General features: G+C 38.5%; 1 protein-coding gene across 1 annotated transcript in view; it reads right to left on the bottom strand.

Annotated features, from left to right (window-relative positions):
- COL1A2 (collagen type I alpha 2 chain) overlaps nt 1-22,193 on the bottom strand; it is a 40,243-nt gene that overhangs the window by 6,542 nt on the left and 11,508 nt on the right. Inside the window, exons 13-41 of the mRNA XM_071735251.1 lie at nt 20,595-20,639; nt 20,263-20,316; nt 20,128-20,172; nt 17,638-17,691; nt 16,069-16,167; nt 15,943-15,987; nt 15,745-15,843; nt 15,152-15,205; nt 14,943-15,050; nt 14,030-14,083; nt 13,840-13,938; nt 12,922-12,975; nt 12,426-12,524; nt 11,654-11,707; nt 11,178-11,231; nt 10,999-11,052; nt 10,851-10,904; nt 9,977-10,021; nt 7,849-7,947; nt 7,104-7,211; nt 5,629-5,682; nt 5,021-5,074; nt 4,415-4,468; nt 4,256-4,309; nt 4,046-4,153; nt 3,070-3,123; nt 2,923-2,976; nt 1,925-2,086; nt 378-485 (exon numbers count right to left, since the gene is read on the bottom strand). Of these exons, the coding sequence (XP_071591352.1) occupies nt 378-485; nt 1,925-2,086; nt 2,923-2,976; nt 3,070-3,123; nt 4,046-4,153; nt 4,256-4,309; nt 4,415-4,468; nt 5,021-5,074; nt 5,629-5,682; nt 7,104-7,211; nt 7,849-7,947; nt 9,977-10,021; nt 10,851-10,904; nt 10,999-11,052; nt 11,178-11,231; nt 11,654-11,707; nt 12,426-12,524; nt 12,922-12,975; nt 13,840-13,938; nt 14,030-14,083; nt 14,943-15,050; nt 15,152-15,205; nt 15,745-15,843; nt 15,943-15,987; nt 16,069-16,167; nt 17,638-17,691; nt 20,128-20,172; nt 20,263-20,316; nt 20,595-20,639 (2,079 nt within the window). The remainder of the gene's footprint in view (nt 1-377; nt 486-1,924; nt 2,087-2,922; nt 2,977-3,069; nt 3,124-4,045; nt 4,154-4,255; nt 4,310-4,414; nt 4,469-5,020; nt 5,075-5,628; nt 5,683-7,103; nt 7,212-7,848; nt 7,948-9,976; nt 10,022-10,850; nt 10,905-10,998; nt 11,053-11,177; nt 11,232-11,653; nt 11,708-12,425; nt 12,525-12,921; nt 12,976-13,839; nt 13,939-14,029; nt 14,084-14,942; nt 15,051-15,151; nt 15,206-15,744; nt 15,844-15,942; nt 15,988-16,068; nt 16,168-17,637; nt 17,692-20,127; nt 20,173-20,262; nt 20,317-20,594; nt 20,640-22,193) is intronic.

Below are 22,193 nucleotides of genomic sequence, written 5' to 3'. Positions count from 1 at the left end.
TGAATCTTACAGAGCTTTTAGCCTTTATCTAAGGGAAACATTTTCTGCAGTCAGTTCTGGAAGCAGAACAGATCCAAGGCACAAGAAATATCTAACTATACTAAATACGATCTTCATTCTAAATTTTCTACCTCTTCTATCAGAAACCTCTTATGCCATTCAAAAATATGCTCACCTGCAGAAACAAATCTTGTTTGTCTGCAGCAAGCAATAATTTCTCCCACTGCTCTGTTAGGACTGTAACCTCTGTTTGCAGCAACAATGGAAAAATCAGAATCTACATCTCCCTCTCCCTACTTTCCCTTAAGGAGACTCCTCAACTTCTTTTCTTTACACCTATCTATCTGTTTAAAGCAGTTGACCAGCCATATACTCACTGTTGCTCCAGAGATGCCTGGAAGACCACGTTCTCCCCGAGAGCCAGGCAAACCAAGGATACCAGGAGCACCAAGAATACCCTGAGGACCTGGGGTACCAGGTGGACCCTATGACATAAAGAGAATATTATTTACATTAACACAGAACAATAGGTAGCTATGGCCCTGCATATTTCTCATTTGTTTTGCTCAACAACAGCACCAACTGCTTTCCAAAGATCTCAGTGTACACCAGTGCAGGTTCCTGCATAGAACAATTTGTAATCAAGTTGTAAGACTTTAATCTCCAAAACTAAAGGTCTCTAAATACATGCTGGTTATACTCCCTTCACAACTGTTTTCTAGTGAAAAAATACTGTTTCTGAAGAACACTAGACATGTTTTTCCTCTTCCCATTCAATAAAAGTGGGTGATGCATGAAAATTTAAGTACTCATTACAGAGAAGATGACTATGCAGGGGGATTCCACAGTGAAGAGACTGATCATCTGAGACTGATGCTGAGGCATCCTTAGGTCTCTAGGCAGTAACTGACATCTCCAGACGACCCTCCGAGCTCCCTGGTGACCACTTGAAAGGTAAATGTTGTTCAGGTTGTTCAGTTTAGTGGCTTTTCCGTTTCCTTGAAATTTGAGCACAAGCAGCTCTCAACTTGGCCTAAGTAACCATCCTGACAGATTACCCTCAATTATTATTCTAATCTACAGCCAGGCATACTAGTGCAATTGTATTTTTCTCAACTGAAATTAAATTAAAACATAAAGATTAGAAAAATGTGTTGCTTTATGCTGGACAAGACAGAAAATCACCTTTATCCTGGCCCAAACCAGGACAACATTAAAGGGCAAATTTTGAATTCTCACTTTGCAAATTTTAACATATGTGTCTGACAGTGATACTGAAGATTTCATTCCTAGATGCAACTTCTGCAGATCACAAAATAAATGTCTATAAATTTTTATTAGAAAAAAAAAGAGTGGTAATTCACATAAGTGCATGCTTCCATAAGACAGAAGCGTGTCTGACTTTAAAAACACTAGTAATTTTGGATGTGCAAGATTAAAGACACTCAAAATTAATTTATTTCCATAATTCTAAGGGTTCAGATGACTTTAACCTTGTGATTCCCAAAAATAAAGTTTCTGATGCAGTAATTAATTCAGATTGTTGTGCAGAAGCTCACATGTTGCTCCTTTTTCTATCCATCATGCTCAATTTCAGACTGAGGGACTCTTCTTCCCTCTCTCAGACTAAGTAGTAATTTCTTCTGTAATTAGCCTTGTTCCTTTCACTTGGGCTACTTGCAGAGAAAGACACAACTCATCACAAGAAAAAAAAGGAGAAAAAAAAATGATCCAGAGATCAAGTTCACTTTTTATGGTACTTATGACACATTCATGAACAATTTCTTGAGTAGTCTCAGTGGAGATTCTACTTCAAAGTTTTCCTAAAGTTTTGGATAAATGAGAAAAGCCCTTCAAAAATACCACAAGAATCTCAGAAACCTTAAGATTTACATGATAATAAATATTTAAATGAGATACTTACAGCAGCACCAGCCTCTCCAGATGGACCTTTCTCACCAGCAAAACCAGGTGGGCCAGCAATACCTTGTTCACCAGTACGACCAACTGGACCAACGTCGCCACGTAGACCTCTAGGACCATCTTTGCCAGCTGGGCCAGGAGGACCAGGGGGACCAGTGATGCCCTAGGATTGAGTATGGTTAGGATATCATTACAATACAAACCCATCAACTGGGGAGAACAGAGATAAGTTTAATTGTATTGTATTTTGCAATGAAAAGGTTATCAGCTGTCCTGAAGCAGCAACTTCTATTGCTTTTGTTACAAGTGGATAGCTGGAATCAGCAGAATTGTTCAGCTGAGAGACTGGGTTTTTTATACATGTGAAAGTGGCAAAGTTTGGCAGAAAAATACTAGTTTAGCTCTGGAGATATTAATTGTAACTTTGAGGAAAAAAAACCCTCTTCCAATTCAAGAGCATTATTTGCTTTGGCTACTGGATACTGTAGGGTACCTAAGGAAAGAAGTACCTTTTGCTAAAGGTTGGAAACACCTTTGAAAAGGGAACTATAATGTCAATTTGAAATGAGAACTTTTTGTTCTAAAAATAAAGTAGCAGGTACTCACATTCTTAAACGCTATGAAAAGCTGCCCTATTCAAGACGGGCTAGAACTGCAGATCCTTTAGTAAGTGTGGACATAAGACAGCCTTAAGATTATTTTTCAAATAGGACTTATTCCACTCAGAATCAACAGCCATGCAGCTACTCACAGTGAACAAAAGCAAAAGAAGTACAGGTGTTTACAGATGGTTAGGCACCTCAGGATGCAGAGGGATGAATGATGCTTGATGGATTGTAAAAAACAGACCTCAGACTAAATGCATAACTCTCACTCTGGGTGTTTAAACAGTTAAGAGACTTCTTATCTCAATCAGTCCTATGAGGATCTGAGGTGATTTCAGTGCAGTTAGAATTTTGTCCATGTAACAAAAATGAGGATTCTTCATTAGTCACTTACAGCTGGGCCAGGAGGACCAACTCTTCCAGCAGCACCAGGGAAACCAGTCATGCCCTAAGAATAAAAGTGAAAAGGAAGATTTGGTTTAAAGGAAACAATGACTTAATGGAAAGCAACAATGTCAGTGTCAATGGCCTAAGGACTTACAGGAGGACCACCATCACCACGAGGGCCAGCAGGACCAGCAGCACCAGCAGGACCCTACATATGAAGGATTGAAAAAGACAGATGAATCAAGCAAAGACTGTTCATGTTCCATATTCAGAATAAGGGCTCAGTCTCATAAAAGTTAAGGGTGATTCTGCTTGTCACTTTAACAGGAGGATGACTGAACCTAAACTCACAATTCCTGTCCCGATACCAGGATAGTAACATTTCACATTTTAAATCAGTATTGTAAGGACTGAAAAGTGTTGCCTAAGGCCTTTATGATTCAAATTAACTTAACTTTCAAATGTTACGGGCACCTAAGGAAATCTGGAAATCAAAATGTGAAAGACATAGCAGTTCCTCTGTTTGTATGACCAATAAAGTCATGTAGCACCAGGGCCTGGTATTGCTTATTAGAAGCATACATTAAGAACCCCAAGCCATGTTATCCTGCAACATTTTACAGTGTGTGAAATACCAAAGCATCATTTCAACCAGCTCCCCAGTAATGGGCTACATGCATGTGAACCAGAATATATACCTTTGGGCTATACAGGTGCTAGCACATGGAAAGCCTGTGTGGGAGTGGGTGTACATATGCTTCTGAGTCTGAAAGTCAGACAGCAACACCACATCCTGTCTTTGAAGGGAAGATATCATCATCCTCAGCTCAGAACTCACCTGCAATCACCCCCTTGAATGGTCCAAGATAGGATGATTTTACTGATGTTCACAGCAAGTTGAAATTATTTTTTTTCTCTTCATTTCAGTTCCAGACTCACGATCTGAGCCCACATAAATAGATTGACAAAGTTTATATAATGTGTGAAAATCAATATGGTCACTTTTCCTCACAGCCTTGTTTGAAGTTTTGTTTCTAATTGCCTTGTCAAAATTCAAGGCCTTCAGGCTAGTGTATTGCTTGCATAGCACAGTCAAGAAACCTCATTTTAAAAAGACATAATTTACTTACTGGTGGTCCAGAAGCACCCATTGGGCCAATAGCACCTGTTGGACCAGTTTCACCCTTAGGTCCTTTAGGCCCACGCTCGCCTTTAGCACCAGGCTGACCAGCTGCACCCTATGGGCAGAAAAACACACAGAACAAGGAGTTGGAGAAGCATGCAAAGGTAACAAAGAAATGGTGTGGTATCAATAAAAGGAAAGTGCAAATAATACTCACAGGGGGTCCAGCAAATCCACTGGGACCTACAGGACCAGGTTCACCACGTTCACCCTGAAGAGAGGATAAAGAAAGGATTGTTTGGAGTAGGCTTGAAAAGGGTATTTTTCTGAACAGTATGACTTAGACAGAAGAATATCTGTAAGAATTGCTACTTACAGGGATACCACGGGCACCAGCTGGACCAGAGGGACCAGCAGGACCTCCTTCACCCTAAAATAGATGGCAGAGAACATTATGACACTGTGGGGGAAGGCCTCACTGCAGTCAGAATAAGGGTGATCTTGTTATATATAATCACATGTAGTTAGTGACCCCCTGTCTCCAATGAAGGTGTTACTGAAGATGCTTCTGTGTTGACCTGTGTTAATAATTTCTAATAATACTCAGACAGGATAAGGAATCATTCTGAGCTCATGTGTAGTTGTTTGACACTCTATCAAAACATCCTCTTATAGTGTGGGGAGGACTGTGGGGATAGGAAGAATTCAGACAAAGTCTAAATAAAAATCTTCTTCCCATAGACTGCCATGTAGATGTGAATCCCTTATCCTTTCAGGAAAAGGTTTGGAGTGCTATAGCAAACTTCACTGAACAGTTCCACAGCAGCAATAAAGCTTGCCTCCCAAATCTGAAAAAGCTGCAGAATTTGTGTACACTAGAAAGATGGAACTGGTTTTCATGGAACTCCTCATCTTAAATACTAATGTGTGGGGAAACTGCATAAAAAAGCAAGAAAATTTTTAATTCAAAGAGTAGACTTACCCGGTCACCAGCACCACCAGCAGGGCCAGGAGCTCCAATAGCACCAGGGAGACCCTAAAAGTCAAGAGATTTGTCACTTTTAACAAAATCTAAACAGGAGTGACTACATTTAATATTTTTTTCTCTTCTCCTGGAGACACAGAATTATGTGTGTGACTTTCTTCTATCTGTTTTCAATATAAAGAACACATGATTTTATAAAACAAAATCTATTCTGGTATTTTCCTTCCAAAGTATGAGTTTTAGAAAAGGCAGTCAAAACATCAAACTAACAATAATCTTGTGTGGTTCTGAAGGCTGCTTTTAGAATTAGTTGTCTGAGTTGAACCCATAAATCTAAGCAGGATAGTGTCAGCCTGAACAACTGTTTATGAAAGACAAGGCTCTCTGCTGTTGTCATTTCTTTGCTTTGTATGAGAAGTTTTGTTATTTTTTTCTCATTCTACTCCCACATTCAAACAAGGGGCAATAAAATCATACTGATCTGTATCAGAAGTTAGCAGATGTCAGAGGAAATTAAATACAGTGGGAAATATAAGTCCTGAACATGATTTTTAGACACTTAAGTTCTGAAATGTAGAAAGACAGAAAACCAAAAAAATACTTACACGAGCACCATCTCTTCCGGTTGCACCAGTATCACCCCTCAGACCTGGGGGACCCTAGAATACAAACAGGGGAAAAAAGCCATTATATTGGTAACAAACACAATAGTTTGCATAAAAGGAATCTTTGCTGGATATCCATGTATTACTTGCACATCATATAAGATGCTTGTTATCCTAGTTTGTTTATGGAATGGACTTCCATTATTATTTCATTCTTATTCCTGAGTATGTACTGACCTGCAAAGTGAGAACTTGCAGACAGGGAGAACTGACATGCTCTTCACAATCATGAGCCTGCCCCTTTGACAGGAAACCTTTTTATTTTCCCCCAGGTGGCAAGAATTTAGAATGGAATTAAATATTCAAAACCATGCTGATGTATATTCAAAATGATAAATATAAATCCCCAATCAAAATTCTTCTTATTTTTATCATGAAGTAACCGTATGTAAAAACTCCTCTGGGTATTCAGTTTGCTTTCTACTTGAGGCAGGAAAAGAACTATTAAAAAAATGACATCACATGAGTGGTTACATAAAATGCCATAGGTTATAAAAAACCTATGAAAAACCTATGAAAAATTTATATCCAGGCCATTCCTAGTGCCAAGAAATCAGACTGATCTATTGCAAAATAAAATCTTGCAAAGAGATATAACCAGCACCCTGTTATATCTCTTTGTTTTAAATATATTCTGCTCTTCTGGATTGATGTGCATGTCAGCACACTTTTTTTTAAAAAAAAAAGCCACAAATAATTTTCACCTTAATTTCCTTTTTGCTAATTTGCATTTATGCTAAATGACAACAGATTTTTTTTAGTCAAAACAAATAAAGCAATTCTAGAAATCTCAGTTTAGTGTTCAAATAATGAGCCAAAAGTAATACAGAATGAGATGTAAATAACAAGATAAAATTAAATTCTATAAGTAATTTTATGGATAAAGCAGAGGTAGCAACAGGAGCTGGAACCAGACTTCACAGCTTTTTATAATGGGTTACATTGGCTAAAATGTTTTTTTATTTTCTAAACATCTGGTATATTCACAACATTTTTTTTACTGATTTACTTATATTGTACTTACTGCAGCTACAGCAGTCAAAAATTTAACCAGAGACTCAGTCCTTTGTTATCAGTTGTCCCATTCCTACAATAAACCTGTACTCAAAGACAGCTTTGGTATTTCTTTGGTAAAGATAAGCTCATTGTTTAACCAGTCCTCTAAAGCACTAACTGCCCCTTAAATCAATTCCAAAGACTATGGAAAAATCAAAATACAACTTTAGAAAGGACTGTCAGTCTGTTAGACTAACAAAACCTCTACTTATTGACTACTAATGAGTAATCAGGTAATACAGTTTCACAGTAAATAAAGTCAAATTGGGGTAACTTGTGCTTTTTAAAAATTAATTAAATTCCAGCATCTCCCAATCATGTGGATGCCATAATAAATCAGGTTAGTCCATCCACCTCACCTTTTCACCCTTGCCTCCTGGAACACCAGCAGCACCTCTCTCTCCTGGGATTCCACCAGAGCCAGCAGGACCAGGAGCACCAGCAGCACCAGCATTGCCAGGCTCACCCTAGGAGAAACAGTGGATCATGTAAGACAGGTCAAATAATTCACACAATTTGGAACAAAATTTTGCTATTACTACTTTACCCAGTGTTTTGCTTGCTTTCAAACAATGTCACTAGTAGTATTTCATCTTAAGCTATTGTACTTATTTTACTCTTTCAATTAGTAAAGATGCCAGATGTGAACACTCTCTCTGATTCTTTGGGCTCCTGAGTTTTTAGGGTGTTCCATATTCCAAACTAAACTTTTGTGGAAAGACCATCTACAAATATCTTGAAAACTAAGACCCATATTAGCATAAAGCCAACATTAATTTGGTAGATGACAGCTCATTATTGTGCTATTGTTTTGGGAAAAATACTGCTTATTAGTCACAAGAACTTCCTGCACACAAGTAGAGGTGGATATAAATAGAAGTCAGCATGAATTTTGTCCAAAATATTGGATCCTGTACTATAGGATAGTAGTAAACCCAGCTGACAAGCTCTATTCAAACTGATTCCAATGGAGTCTCTTTCCTTTCATCTATAGTGCTGAGAACAAAAGAAAAGAAAGTTTTGGATTGCCTCCATCAGGAATTCAATAGTGAGGCAATGCAGACAGAATAGTAAGGACAGGGTAGCTGGAAAAGGCACACATACCTTGTTGCCATCAGGGCCTGGTGGGCCTGATGGACCACGGCTTCCAATGGGACCAGCAGGACCAACAGCACCACTTTCACCAGGAGGACCACGTTCACCCTGCAGGAGACAGTCTTATTTTTTTCCTTGAATTGTTCTGTAGCTTAGGTATTTAAAAACACTGACCAGTAGCAATGGCAAATTGATGCATTTTCAGCTGAATAAACCATTAATAACTGTGTTAGAACTGTGCAGGTATTAACTGAACGTCTTGTAAGAATTGGCTCTAGTTTTGCCACAAAAATAGCCAAGTGAAATTGTCATGTCTTGCATTGATATAACAGCTGACAAGGTGCAAGTACTTCTTGAATAAGGATCTTGGCTACTGTGCTCATTCTGGTAACAGTGTCTTGCATTCTGTTGTCAAATGGAGCTTCTGATACCAGTTTGAGGGCAAATCATGGATTCTTGTTAAATTACAGCCACACTAGTTTGGAATCAATTATTTATACAGTGGAAAATGCCTGGTGAATATTGGTGATTAAAGGTGACAGCTAAATCATACTAATGTAACCTGTACACTACAACAGGTGGGAGTATAAATTCCAAAACAGAAGTCATCTGAAGATGTGGAAGTAGAGAGGGTTTAAATTCACAATATATCTATCAAAGGTAGAAATATAAGTTTTACTAAAGGTATCTCAAATTATTCCAGTGTTATTAAGATGTATGAGTGAATAATCTGACAAGGCACAATGGAGATTTTTAATTACATTGGAGAATCTGGGAGTTTAAATGAGAACTATAATGTGGTCAGAAAACTGACTCAAGGAGAGGTACCACTCTGCTGGAAAGCACCAATGATGCAGAAGCCTAACCTACATTGCAGTGATATCCCCAAATTAACAAATCTTCCCATTATTTTCACATACATTTTGATAATAACAGAGAGAAAGAAAAGGAAGAAAGATATTTATGAAATATGCAGATACCACAAAGGTAGAAGCTCCTGTCAACAGGAATGTTGGCATATTGTACAGAAAGTGAATAACCTGCTGGCTGGCTGTCATGGTAGGAGTGGGACAGAATTCAAGAATACAAAGTATCAAGCCACTTACTTAAGTAAAAAAATAAAAACGAATGTGCTGTAAATAGGGGTGGAACTAATGAAGATGACAGATGAGGAAAGGCAATAGACAGTAATCAACAACATGATGCAGGCATGAAAAAGGCAGCTGTGATCTGGCACAACCAGCGAGGTATTTTCAGGAGCTGGATTGAATATATCAGCAAAATGAAAGGAAATGATTGCTAATACAGCCTCAGGAGACTAAACATAGGGAGGTGAAGTGCTGTTTAAGGCAATTGACCTGACTGAAAAGAATGAATGAGAATAGTTGTCACAAACCCACTTAGTGCAGAAGTAAGAGGAAAAAAGGAAGCAGTAGAAGTAGTTTAAACATCAACTCTCTTTATAGGGGGCTCTGAAAAGCAGGTAATTAATCACATATTTTATAAGTTGCTCATCGATCTCCATAAATGGGACTTTCCTGCCATGGTAAGGAAGGAGAGCCTCTACACAAAACCCTATAGATGTTTATTTACAGAGCAGGAATAAAATAAAGTGGGGGCAGTATCTTCTAATGACTATCCCAGGCTCTGGATTTAGCCCACTGTTCATTCACAAAAACATTACATGGGAAGCAGGAGCTGGCTGGCAAGGGACAGTGTGCCTGAACTGGTCAGGGTAAGAAGGTCTGTGCATAGGCACTGAAGATGAAAATTCTCACATGCACTAGGCCTCAGTGTAACACAATACAGTCAGTCTTTTGTCATCCACATTCTCATTGCAAGGTTCAGTAACACACACACACACAAAAAATTAGATCAGCTCATCAGGACACCATTACTTGGGTAACAGTCATTTGCTTATCTAGAAGGTCACTAACACTGGCATCTATTGTGTAATATAACCATGTATCCTGACACGTGCAAAGACCAGAGAAAATTCTCCTTCATTCCTGGAAGTATGTTGCAGTACACTGTATTCTGTAACTGAGAGACCCACTTGTCTTGAGGAACTTGGAAATGTGTATGGTTACTATTATTACTGAACACATGACAGTCTGCATTACACTTAGTTACTCACTCTTGGGCCAGCAGGACCAGGGAGACCAAATTCACCATGAAGACCCTAGAAGAGAGTAGACATATTGGTAAAGCTTATTTCTAAAGGAAACTTATTAGCTGAACTTTTACTTTGTTTCTTAGCAGTAAGTAGAAGCGTTTCTCAAATCACAGCAGTGTATTGAAAATCTTCAGAGTAAACTTTTAGATAAACAAAAATAAACCCTTTTCACGGAGCTGTGCAGTATCTCAAAGCACACCTGAGAGTTATTTCTCATCTAAAAAACGTGTTAGCTATTAAATTCCAAGCTCATTTTTAACGTACATGCCAGGTAAACTCTTTTACAGGCACACAGAGGTATGTAACTGAGAAACTTTAAGGGTGGTTACAGCACATAGAATGCACAGTTTGCAGATTACATCACATACTTTGTGCAGAACCTAAAGTCTGAATTACCACTGAGCCACCTCAGTTGTATGCCACTGGAAATTCACTGGAATAATTGAGGTGCAAAAGCACACAATGGGAGTGATGCAGGTTCGACTGAAAGTTGAAGATTTCAAAAGAAATTTGAAGTAAAATGCTTCCCATGCAGTGTATATTCTTTTTTTGAGAGGGACACATTTTATTGTTGCTTAAGGCCTGAAAAGCAAAGGATTGGCCTTGCTCTCTTTCATGACAAAACTTTGAAAGAAGTGTATTGCAAATTTCAATGGGCCTTCTTCATTTGTAGCTAGTGTTAACAAAAGGAACTATTAAAATCTGCATTCAGCACAGATTGCTTTCTTCTGGCAAATGAATCCAACAGGCTCTTGCTTCACCATATGAGCAAGTGTAAACATAATGTTTATGCAATGCCTGTCCCAACTTGTGGAGTATTGTATCTGTCACTTACCCTTTCTCCTGGTTTACCAGCTTCACCAGGTGGACCTGAGGGACCTGGCAGACCCTAAGGGGAAAGAAGAACACAAACAAAGTTAAGGCAGAAGCACATCCTGCTTGTAAGCCATAGATAAGATTGAGTGGAGCACAGAGTTTCTTACCTGGAAGCCAGGAGGGCCAGCAGGACCTTGTTCACCCTTTCCACCTTGGTTGCCCTGGATGGAATGAAAAACAAGTGATTAACTTGGAAGGAGACACACAGGAAAATTGATTTTAAAATGGGAGGTCCCATTTATGAAAAGTACATCACTAACTGGATCTGTATGGGGCTGTTACTTACAGTAACTCCAGGGGGACCTTGAGCACCGTTGTTTCCCTCTGGACCAGGAGCACCCTAGATGTGTTCAAGCAGAAAGCTGTTATCAAAGTTTTGATTTTTTACAAATAATGTCTCTCTAAAATTATTATGTGACAAAACCAAATGTTTCTATCATTTTGATCTTAACCATTTACTTCTAAGAGCATTGCTGTCAAAGGGTATTAAGGATGCTTACAATTGTTTTGATTAATTTTTGCAGTACATTCATCCTTAAGGAAACTTCTTTTGGAATTACAGATTATAGGAACCTTAAGCTTCTATATTTGCCCCTTAAGTAACAGTCCCCACTGTCATGAGGCTAGATGAATGCATTCATCTAATGCTTTTCTATTTCATCATCTATCAGTATTTGCACAAGACAAAGCCATCTTATTACAGAGGTTTCAAAAATCTACTTTTTTTCTCTTTGGGGGTTGATAAAGAAAACATTCACATACCCGTGGGCCAGCAACACCAACATTGCCTCTTTCACCAGGTTTTCCAGGTTCACCCTGAAGTTGAAAAAAAAATAGACAAAAGTTAACCAAGACTTCATATGAGATTCTGTTTCAACTGCTAAACAGAGACTACTACACTGCTTGCCAGAAGATTTATTGTAGTATTTCTTTGAACCTATTAAAATTACATGCAAATTCCATCTGCCTTATTGAACCACTTAGCAAAAAAAAATTTTCAAAACTCCATTCCTTTATTTTTGAACTCATAATTCCTCATATTCTGCATAGTATCCCATGCAATACACTATATATATGTCTGCATGTGTGTTTCTGCATAGTAACATCACAAATTCAGGAAATGATTATTGTTATCTGTGGTCTCTTTGTGACATGTCAACAGTGCCATTGAAATCACAGGTGGTTCTTCTCTAACATGAGTGAGCTTTGACTTGTGCTCTAAAAATATGACAGAACTTTATTGAACTGGATGTGCATAAATGATAAAATGGACATAGAGGAATTATAATACAGACATATATAATTCTAATCATGTCAATTTCCAAATATTCCTAACCTAATATTTTATTTTGTTTAATCATATTTAATATAAATGGAAAATAATTTAAAACAGAATTCCTGAATGTAAGTAAATGACATCCAATAGGCAGTACAGGAGGACATGGTGAGATTCATTGGATTGCTAGAATTAGGAACCTAAAGATTAGTCTGGCAATACCTTCATACTAATAGAAAATTTCTGCACTGTACTTACAGTGGGGCCTTTTGGTCCAGGGAATCCAATGTTGCCAGGCTCACCTCTATTACCAGCTGGACCGATTGGCCCAACCCTACCATCTGCTCCAGGGAAACCCTAGAACAAAAAATCATACTATTAAGTGGCTGGGATAACTGAATTAAGAGTTCATTAAGAGTTAATTAAGAGTTTTAGCAGAAGTATGCACAGACAGGAAGCAAATGCCATTGAACTTTTAAGACACTGTTGATACATTGCATGCTCGTGCATCCTCCATTTTTCTCCTTTTTACGGAACTGTGTATTTCTTCTTCCCTTTCCAGAGCTGAAGCCTGATTTGAGACCCACAGAAATGAATGGAAAGTTTCTCACTGATCTTCTGAGTAATATGGTAGTAAAATCTTGCTGGTTTTATGCACTGTTGTGTTAGAGCTCAGTGCTGAGATCTCTGTTTTTTAAATTATGTCTGTATTTCACAGGCAATGGGGAAAGAGAAGAAAAAGCAAGATACTTACAACAGGACCTTCTTTGCCAGCAGGGCCTGGGCTTCCAGGCTGACCAGGGAGACCCTGAGAAAGGAAAGGTTTCACATTTTTAGAAAGAAACTTACTCAACAGTTAAACATTTTTCTTTTTTTCCATGTACTCATTCACACCCACAGATGCCAAATTATTAATACATATTGTGGGAACAGGATTGTATGTCCTGTCAACTTCGCATCTAAAATACACTGAACTTTTATTTGGTGGCTTGTGCTCCCATGCCACTTGAAAATCAGTATAGCTAAGTACCTGCTTCACTCAGATAATCTCATTTAGGCTCTAACTTTAGCAAAGAATGTGCTTAAATTTGGGGTTTGCAGACCCCAAATAGTTTACATGTGCATTTCAGACCCTTTCACTTTCTGGGTGGACTAAAAAAACAAAGAGTAGATGAAAGAGGACAAAAAACCATGGCACAGACATAATTTGGCTGCAGCCAGCACCACTACAAGCTGATAGTTGTTTTCAGTGAAATAATTTGCAAAATAAAATTGAAATAACTACGATGAGTCCTCTCATATCATTTTAGCAAGGCTTGCTTTTCTTTTAAAGAGGACACACACACACTAGAGCTGTGATGTAATGATCATATCCTGTAAATAATCACAAGAGGAACCCCTTCTCAGAAGTCAATGCAACATCCAGTACAAGGGGACACTGCTCCATGACAGGGCAATCAAATGGTACTGCACAGAAAAGAAACTATTTTCAAAAACATTTTGATGCTTCTTAATTTCCTCACGGCTGCTTTTTTTGATAGAGTGGTGGATGTTCTATGATTGTGGTTAGCACAGGCTGAAATTTTGCAGTTGGCTTTCTGAATAATTTTGTCACCAAATTGTGATTTTCTTTTTGCATAGTTCAAACTTATACTACAGAGTTCAAACTTACTCTTGGACCCATAAGACCAGGCTCACCAGGACGTCCACCATCACCATTAGGACCCTTAGCACCAGCAGGACCAGTAGCACCACGGTTACCAGCAGGTCCCTACCAAAATAAATAAAAGTAGGCAGAGGTTAGCAAAATGCATCATGTGTCCATATAAATATGATAGTTTAGAAACAGTGAAAGGTCTTACCATGACACCAGCTCTGCCATCAGCTCCAGGGAGACCACGAGATCCAGGCACACCCTAAAAGTGAGCACAAAAAAAATTAAGAAAGGGAAAGAAATAAATCTATTCCTGTAAGGTGTTTAGTACTTGCTAAATTTCAGCCTCCCCAGCAGGTCTGCTGAATTTGAGGTAAGTGCAGCTCTAAGGACACAGATTTCAGTATAAAAATGTATACTCAGTATACTCTGTTTCTTTAGATTTCTTTAAGTTCTTATCTGCTTGTACCAGAGCATTTCACTGTTCATCGTAGTCTAACAGTAGCTCTGGACAGTAGCTAGGATCCCCCAACCTGGCCAACACCATTTCACCTTTGCTTCTCTGCAGAGTTACTGTTTTCTCTCTAGCTCTCTATATCCTACCCAAAGTGCAATACTGAATCCTTATTTCTACCAAAAAATCTAAAGGATACATTATCATTTCTCCTATTTTTTTTCAGTGAACACCTGCATAAAGTCACATACCTTCTGAAATTCACTGAGTTGTTCCCTCACCCAGTGAAAAGGGTATTAGGCATCACTGAAGGCACTGAATTGAAACTTTTGCTTCATGCTATGTGTGAGCCAATTATTTGATTAAGCAGTTAAATCCCATCACAAAGCTTTAAGAGTAATCTAAGATAATTCACTAAGTATTACACAATGGATAAATCAAAGCAACCTCCAATTACTTCAGGGATAAGATAGTAAATGGCATTAATTCAAAGCAAAAATAGATTTGGTCCCAACTAAACAAAAGGCTGACAATAGCAAATGATCTTTGCTTAGCAGTGTTAATGTGAATTTAATTACTCAAAAGTATTTAATTTTCCTTTCTGAATCTAGTTTGATTTCCTCTTTCCTTTTTGCTCCTGCTTTTGGAACATGAAAAGAAAACTCACTCTTAGACCAGCAGGGCCTGGGGGACCAGCAGAGCCAGGTTCACCATTGCTGCCTCTCTTGCCTTCCTCACCATTAGGACCAGGAGGGCCAGGGGGTCCAGCAGCACCCTAATTCAGGCAAAAACAGAAAAAGAAGAAATGAGATGCTGTGTTGCAGACATTTTCAGGCTTTATTCCTTGTAACAACCTTCTCATGTTGCCATACTCACAGGTTCACCCTTGTTACCGCTCTCTCCCTTGGCACCAGCAGGACCTGGTTCACCCTAGAGTCCAAAACAGAGATCATAGAATTAAGCATCTTTCAAACAAATTCTCTTCACCCTGAACAACTTCTTCATGAAACAAAATGTTCTTTAATCATCCAATGCCACACCTGACTCTATTCTGATAAGTGCCCACTGAACACAACTGTGGTTTTGGCTTAAAAGGCATGAAATAAAACATGTTAAAGTTACTTATAAATGGCAGTAACTGAACTATGAAATATCCAGGGCTGTTTTCTCTACTAAGGATACCCACTGAGGGCCTGACTGGGAGATTGCTGCTACCTATCTCTTGATAGTATCAATGTGGACAAAACTTAACAGTCCCTGTACTCAAAGGGAGTGCAAAGTGTACCTCTTCAGTCTCAGCATCTAAAGCAAGCAGTGAAACACAGAAATGAAATACAATGTTTAATTACAGTGGAGCAAGAGAAGATGTCTGGATTAAATTAAAAAATATATCCTGATGAAATCTTTTACAACTGTCATCACTGTGTCCAGTGTTCACATGAAGACATACAATACACAAGGTCACTTACAGCAAGTCCTCTAGCACCACTTGGACCAGAAGGACCAGGAGGACCAAGAATACCACGGGGACCAGGAAGCCCAGGAGCACCAGCAACACCAGGAAGACCCTGTCCAACAGAGAAAATAAAGGTATGAGCTCCTTTCTGTTGCATTAATTGAGTTATGTATTTTTTAGAGCAAACAAGTGTGAGTATGGCTGTACTTACAGCTGCACCTTTAGCCCCTGGAAGTCCATTAGCACCAGGGTTGCCCTGTTAAGAAAGATAATACTGATTAATTCAGAGTCTCACATGCCCCTGTCTGACAATAGATAAAATCTGCAAGTTACTCACAGGAGGGCCAACTGGACCACTAGAACCAGGAAGTCCAATCTCTCCTCTTGGACCAGCAGGACCAGTAGGACCAGCATGACCAGCAGGTCCAATTTCACCCTGTTTGAGAAAAGGATAGAGCTTTCCATTAGTGTACACAGTGCTATGGCAACAAGGGAGCAATCCTGTATTAGCCTGATACTAAGAAGACAATATGATATATATATATATATATTCCCACTCAGAGGCCAGGAAGTAAAAGGCTGGAGTGCAGAGTGCTTTTAGAAGTACGGAAGCTGGGAAGCTTCTGGGAATCTTAGCTAGGGTCCATCAAAGCTGATAGCTAAACCAGAACAACAGATGCTCAGCACATTTAAGAAACTACATTATCCTTGAGGGCTACATAGAAGGTCAACTTAAAATATCAGGATTATCATTCTAGTCTTATCTGTAGTCATCTGTGCCTCTAACATTGACCATTATCTTGAACCTTAAGAAAACGTTTGCACTGATACAAATAGCAAAATAATGCCTGATCAGCCTGCTGCAGCATGGTGTTCACAGTGGAGTAAATGACAGGAAAAAAGGTTCTTGTTTTTCTTGAAGCTTGTATTCACTAAGTTTACTACAAAAAAATCAATATGACAACTTCTCTTCAGCTATTTTCTAAGTAGTCAGAGTTCACCCTGGACATGTAGACAGTCTTCTCTTGAAATCACATGCTGTAAAAACACTCACATCAGAGACTTCATGATTTCCAAGAGTCTTGCCTTTTGACATAAATAACCAGCATGGGATCTCATTTTTTTTCCCACCTTCCCTGAAGTTAATACTAAGATGGCTAGCAAGCAATGCTCACTTTTCTTCCAAAGGTAGATCAAGATAAGAATTTTGTCTATTGTGACATGATGCTTGTGTATTTGTGTTAAGGATGAAAAACTGTGTCACATTACATATAACTGTATGCAGCTCTGAGCTCCTTGGCAACTGGTCAGTGAAATTTTTAAATGCACTATCAGGGACACCCCTGCACAAAATTCCGCTGTCCTTCCCTGGACAAAGTAGATTTCAAAATAATGAGTCTTATTCAGGTAAAAATGCTAAGATCTGAGCAATAAACTGAATTATCTAAGTTATAGTCTACAAGGGAAAATGGTATTGCCCTAAACCTGAGAAGTTTTTCCATTGTAATTTCAATTTCAAGAATTTAGGCTGGGAGGACCCTGATACCTAAATGCAGCTTATTCGCCCTCCATTACCATGAACCATGTCACCTTTCGAAGGTGTATACAACTAAACCATGTTGCAAGTAATAAAAAAAAAAAAAAAGAAAGAGGTTACATGTCCTCCTGAACCTGCCTAACACCAACTTTCAGCTGTGAAAAAACTGCTGTATTTTAAATCAGCATTCATATATGATTTCTCCAAATACTATAGAGATTCATCCTCATCCTGATTTGTAACTGTTGAACTGTTGATAAGAAAGCTCACCCTGTTTGGAGAGGGTGTTTTTTCCACTATAACTAGCTCAACTACTTACTATATTTCATCTTCACTAGTGAATGTACCTGTAGAAGCACATGTTCATACCTTAGCACCAGGAGCACCTGGGAAGCCTGGAGGACCAGCAGCACCAATAGGACCCTAGGAAATGAAAGAGAAGCAGTTGTGTGAAGGTATTCAATGATGACAGAAGCATCCTCCTTGCTAAAGTAAACAGAGTTAAAAAAATGCACATTTACTTAAACACTTCCGCTCATTACCACCTCAGAATATCATCTGCCTTCTGCAGTGCCAAACTGACAGATGTGGTTGACTACAAACAGTTATGAGTAAGGTCAATGCTGAAAAAAATTTGCAATGCAGCTAAAAAAAGCGAGAATTAAGCAACCATTGGTAAAATCTTGCCTTGAGGCCAAACACCTGAGAAAGAATAAACAGAGAATGGGCAGAGGCAAGCATCTATCTGCAAGGGGAGATGTCTTGCTGTGTGATTTCACAACGAAGGAAGCACTGCATCCTGCAACTGCACATCTTAGGTGGCTGTTTCCAACACATTTACTAATTCTGTAGGGCTAACTCTGTAGGTTTTCATAGTAGTGGTTGTTCTCAATTACTAATTACTCACACAAGCCCTGCGTTTGTCCTTCACATGTGGAAAGAGGGTGGGTATGATTCCTGCATGACTTTACAAGCCAGTGCACAAGGTATACTGAGGTCAGTAAGAACGTAGTAAAAATTGGACCAGGCATAACAGCAGCTGAGAGCAGGGAGTTGGTTCTAATGTGAACAGATTAAAAATCTTGATTTGTATCCAAAGTATGAATTTTGAGGCTGTGACTACATGCAGCCCCAGTGACTTTTCATTAAACTGTTGGGTTTTTTTAGTGTCAAAGGAGTAGCATGTCCTTTCTACTGATTCTACTGTATCTGGCTATTGCTGTGAAATTTGTAATTATGATGGGACAAGTTTCATAGTGTACCACAGGAGAAGATCCACTGATGGATTCACAGGCTTTGCTATTCTTTGATGCATACAAATACAAAGGTAGAGTTTTATTTCAACTATTAATAAAATATTCAACTCATTCATAGCTACTGGGGGTTGATAAGTGCTTTTTTCTGAGCTAAAATGTTTCACTTATAAATACTATAAAACTGCCTCACAAATTCAAGTGAATAAAATTGGTCAGCTGGTATCACAAAGAGGAACTGGCCTCTGATGTTCTACAATTGACTGTGGTTTTTATAAACTGGGTACCTGGAATTCTCACTTCTTTTAGATAAGCAAAGAAAAAAAGACCAAAGACCAAATGCTCTTTAAGATATGTATGAAAAGATAAACTTTCAGATTCTAGTGCAGTGCTGGTTTTATGTTTAAATTCCCAGTGGAAAGGAAAATAAAACAGTGTTTCTGTTTTAGTTTTTAGAAAGTATGTTAATAACTGCTATGCTAAATGTTTACAGCATCACAACCTAACTATGTGTAAAGTAAGTTTAACCTGGCACTGGGACACAATGAAAGTCCCTGCTGCTGCCCATCCAGAGTAACACCTCTGTGAATAATTTTTCTGTAGTAATTAGTTTGCCTGCAAGATAGCTAAAATACTTTGGTTCTACTACGAAGTATAGGATTAAATCTTAGCTATAAAGTGTATGTTTGGTTACAATTCAAATGCCCAACCATGTGTATGTTTCAAACGCTCCATACAAAAGAAGTGAAATTCACACTTATGCTAACATTTGGCTTTGTTAAAGCATGGGAGACATTTGCAGTGACAAGGAATATTATAATCAACTTTAGCCAAGATAACAGAACCAAGTACAGCTTCATCATTGATTAGAAATCTGAAGGAAGGAAGGAAAAATTATTCTGGGCTATTCCTGAAATTTTACAGGAAGTAAAAATAGTAGAAATACTTCTATACACCTTACACATATTTATTTCAATGAAATAAGTAAGGTTTACTGAATTCAGAGGTACACTAAGATAATACTACCTCCTTTTAAAGGGACAAATCTGCATTTCATAGCACTTATTAGAATGGTTACTGTTTACCAGTCAGATCAGGACAGGTAGATCTCACTGGCCTTTCACACTAGTTCACATAACTCAGGTATTAGGGGTGAATGAAAAGGTTTAGCTCCTATTAGTCAGACAGGACAGAGCTGCAGATGCAAAGCTGTGTCCTGTAGTGCATATTAGTGCATATAACTATAGTCATCTGCAACACATCCATGGCTAAAAGTATAAAGTCTTTATGGTTTTGGGATGAGGGCTATCCTGTTAAACTTTTGCAAATGAGAATGCCATTCATGGGGTGTTTCCCTATGACCTCATGAATACAAATGAGGTAATATTTGGTTCCTTTGATGAAGATGCATTTAATGTAAATCTCAATACAGAATATTGTCTGCAAAAGGTTTTGTTAATTATTTTTGTGATGATCTGATAAGCAATTACTAACTGTGCTAAAAATGTCTACACAATCAACTTCTTGGAAGCCCAAGAAGTTCTCTATATACAGAAAGAGGGAGACAAGGCCTAATGGAACCAGACTGTCATAGAATGAAACTTACAGCGGGTCCAGTGGGGCCAGCGCTGCCATCACTTCCACGGGCACCCTGTGAGAACATGATAAATACAGTTTGAAAAGAGATTCAAAGATGGGAGACTTGTCATGATGACAAACACACAGATGGAAAGTCACTTACAGCTGGTCCAGGGGCACCTATTCTTCCTCTCTCACCAGGGAGACCACGAGCACCCTGAAAGAAAAATCAGAGTAACTCATTTGTATCTATTCACTGAACAAAGTCATATACATATTTTTTTCCTGCTAAGTCTGTGACATGTGCCTGTGAAATGTATTGCAGCCAGACAATTCTGTTTTACATCTTTGCATTACATCTGTAATGTACATATACATCTATTACATTAGAGTAGGTAGTTAGCTGGAGTGTCACTGATGACAAAAACTAACCAAAACGCTGGCTGGACCTTATCTATCAGTTTATTATTTTCCACAGCAGCAGCAAATACTTACAGGTTGTCCTGGAGTACCATTTTCACCGGGAGCACCAGGTTCTCCCTATGAAAAAAAGAAAGTTTGCAGGCTTGGATTAAAGGATGCTTTGAACAGACAGCACACCACCATCTAAAAATCCTACTGTCCTTGTAGCACTTGAACCCCATTATACAATCCCACCAGGTCCTGAGAGTGCAGACACTGCAACTGTCCCTACATATACTGCAACATGGCCAATTGGAATCTTCTTGGAAGAGGCAGGTCAGAGTAGATCCCTTCCCTTTCTCAGCTTTCTTTACCCCCTTTAGTTATTTAGTTATACTGTGCAGCACACACGGAAGAAAGAGGGCAATTCAGATCAATCAGCAGCTGTTTTTAAGCTAAAGCAGAAGCAGAATTATACTTTCTTTTGTCTTAAGTTAAAGTGACAAGGATCCTGCCAAATAGCTGGAAATAAGGATCTGCCTCAGGTATTTTTAGTTTAAGACCAACAAACTGAGACATGAGCCATTAAAACATAACTCCTCTCTCTTCACTACTAAGTGTTCTCAACCAACCTGCAACTGATCTAGGCTGGTCTAGAGTGACATGGTTTGTCTTAGACCATTTATACCTTGGATATATCTAAATGTACCTAGTCTTAAATGCTGCATGAGTTTCTGCCTTAACTAGAAGAGTTATATCACGAGTGACCTTGCCTTTTTATGCTTGGGTTTTCCAGTCAGATAACCACTCTAAATAATAATAGTTCTTTCCTTTACTTAATTGCTTTATCTGCTTTTTATCTCCAAAGACATGCTGAGTATTTGCTACCTCACTGCCATATTTTTTCTGGACATTAACATCTTGCAGTGAAAGCAGAGAATACTATGTTTTAATTAATAACTCCACAAGCAAGTAGTACTAAGCTCTTAGAAACAAGCAATAGTAGAATTAGTATTTAGGCTTTTCATTGTTGTATTAAAAGCTCTTGAATACACATCTCCTGTGCATAAGTCATCATCATCAAGGTTTCCTACAACTCAGTATTGCAGTAGTGTTTTATAAGAACTCTGCTATTAGACAGTGAGGTGGAATGAGAGGAGAAGACACTAAGAAAGGGAGAGTTTAATAATTAAATTTCTGGATCCTGTTTAAAGGCATTTTTTAAGGATAGTGCTCAAATGTGCACGCATCTGGGGAAGGTAAAAAGGAAAAAGACTGAAGATCACATGATTTTAACTCTGAAGGGCACTATCCAAAGTTTTAGCAGAAAGCTTTACACTAGAGCATGTGTCTCACACAGCAGAATTTTGTAGAAAAATTAGAATATTTCATTGCAGTGTGCTTTAAAAAACCCACCAAAACCCCAAGTAGAGTATATAGAAATTAGAGATAGCAAAAATCTGTCTTGCTGATCATTGCTTCTGGATAACAACTTAGTATCCAAATTCTGCAGCTCCTACTCATTGAAATTACTAAAATTTGACTGAGGACTCAAGATGAAGGCCCCAGGAATAATTCCTCATGTTAAAGTGCACATATTTGTCCCACACAGATCCACTGACTTCCAGATTATTGCTGCTGTGAAATGTTTAAGGACAACATGGAAAAAAATTGGAAGGTACTTCATATGTC

Source organism: Heliangelus exortis, chromosome 2 (assembly GCF_036169615.1).
Source record: "Heliangelus exortis chromosome 2, bHelExo1.hap1, whole genome shotgun sequence".
NCBI lineage: Eukaryota > Metazoa > Chordata > Aves > Apodiformes > Trochilidae > Heliangelus > Heliangelus exortis.
Note: the sequence above shows the minus strand (reverse complement) of the source record. Positions and strands in the feature narration are given on the sequence as shown.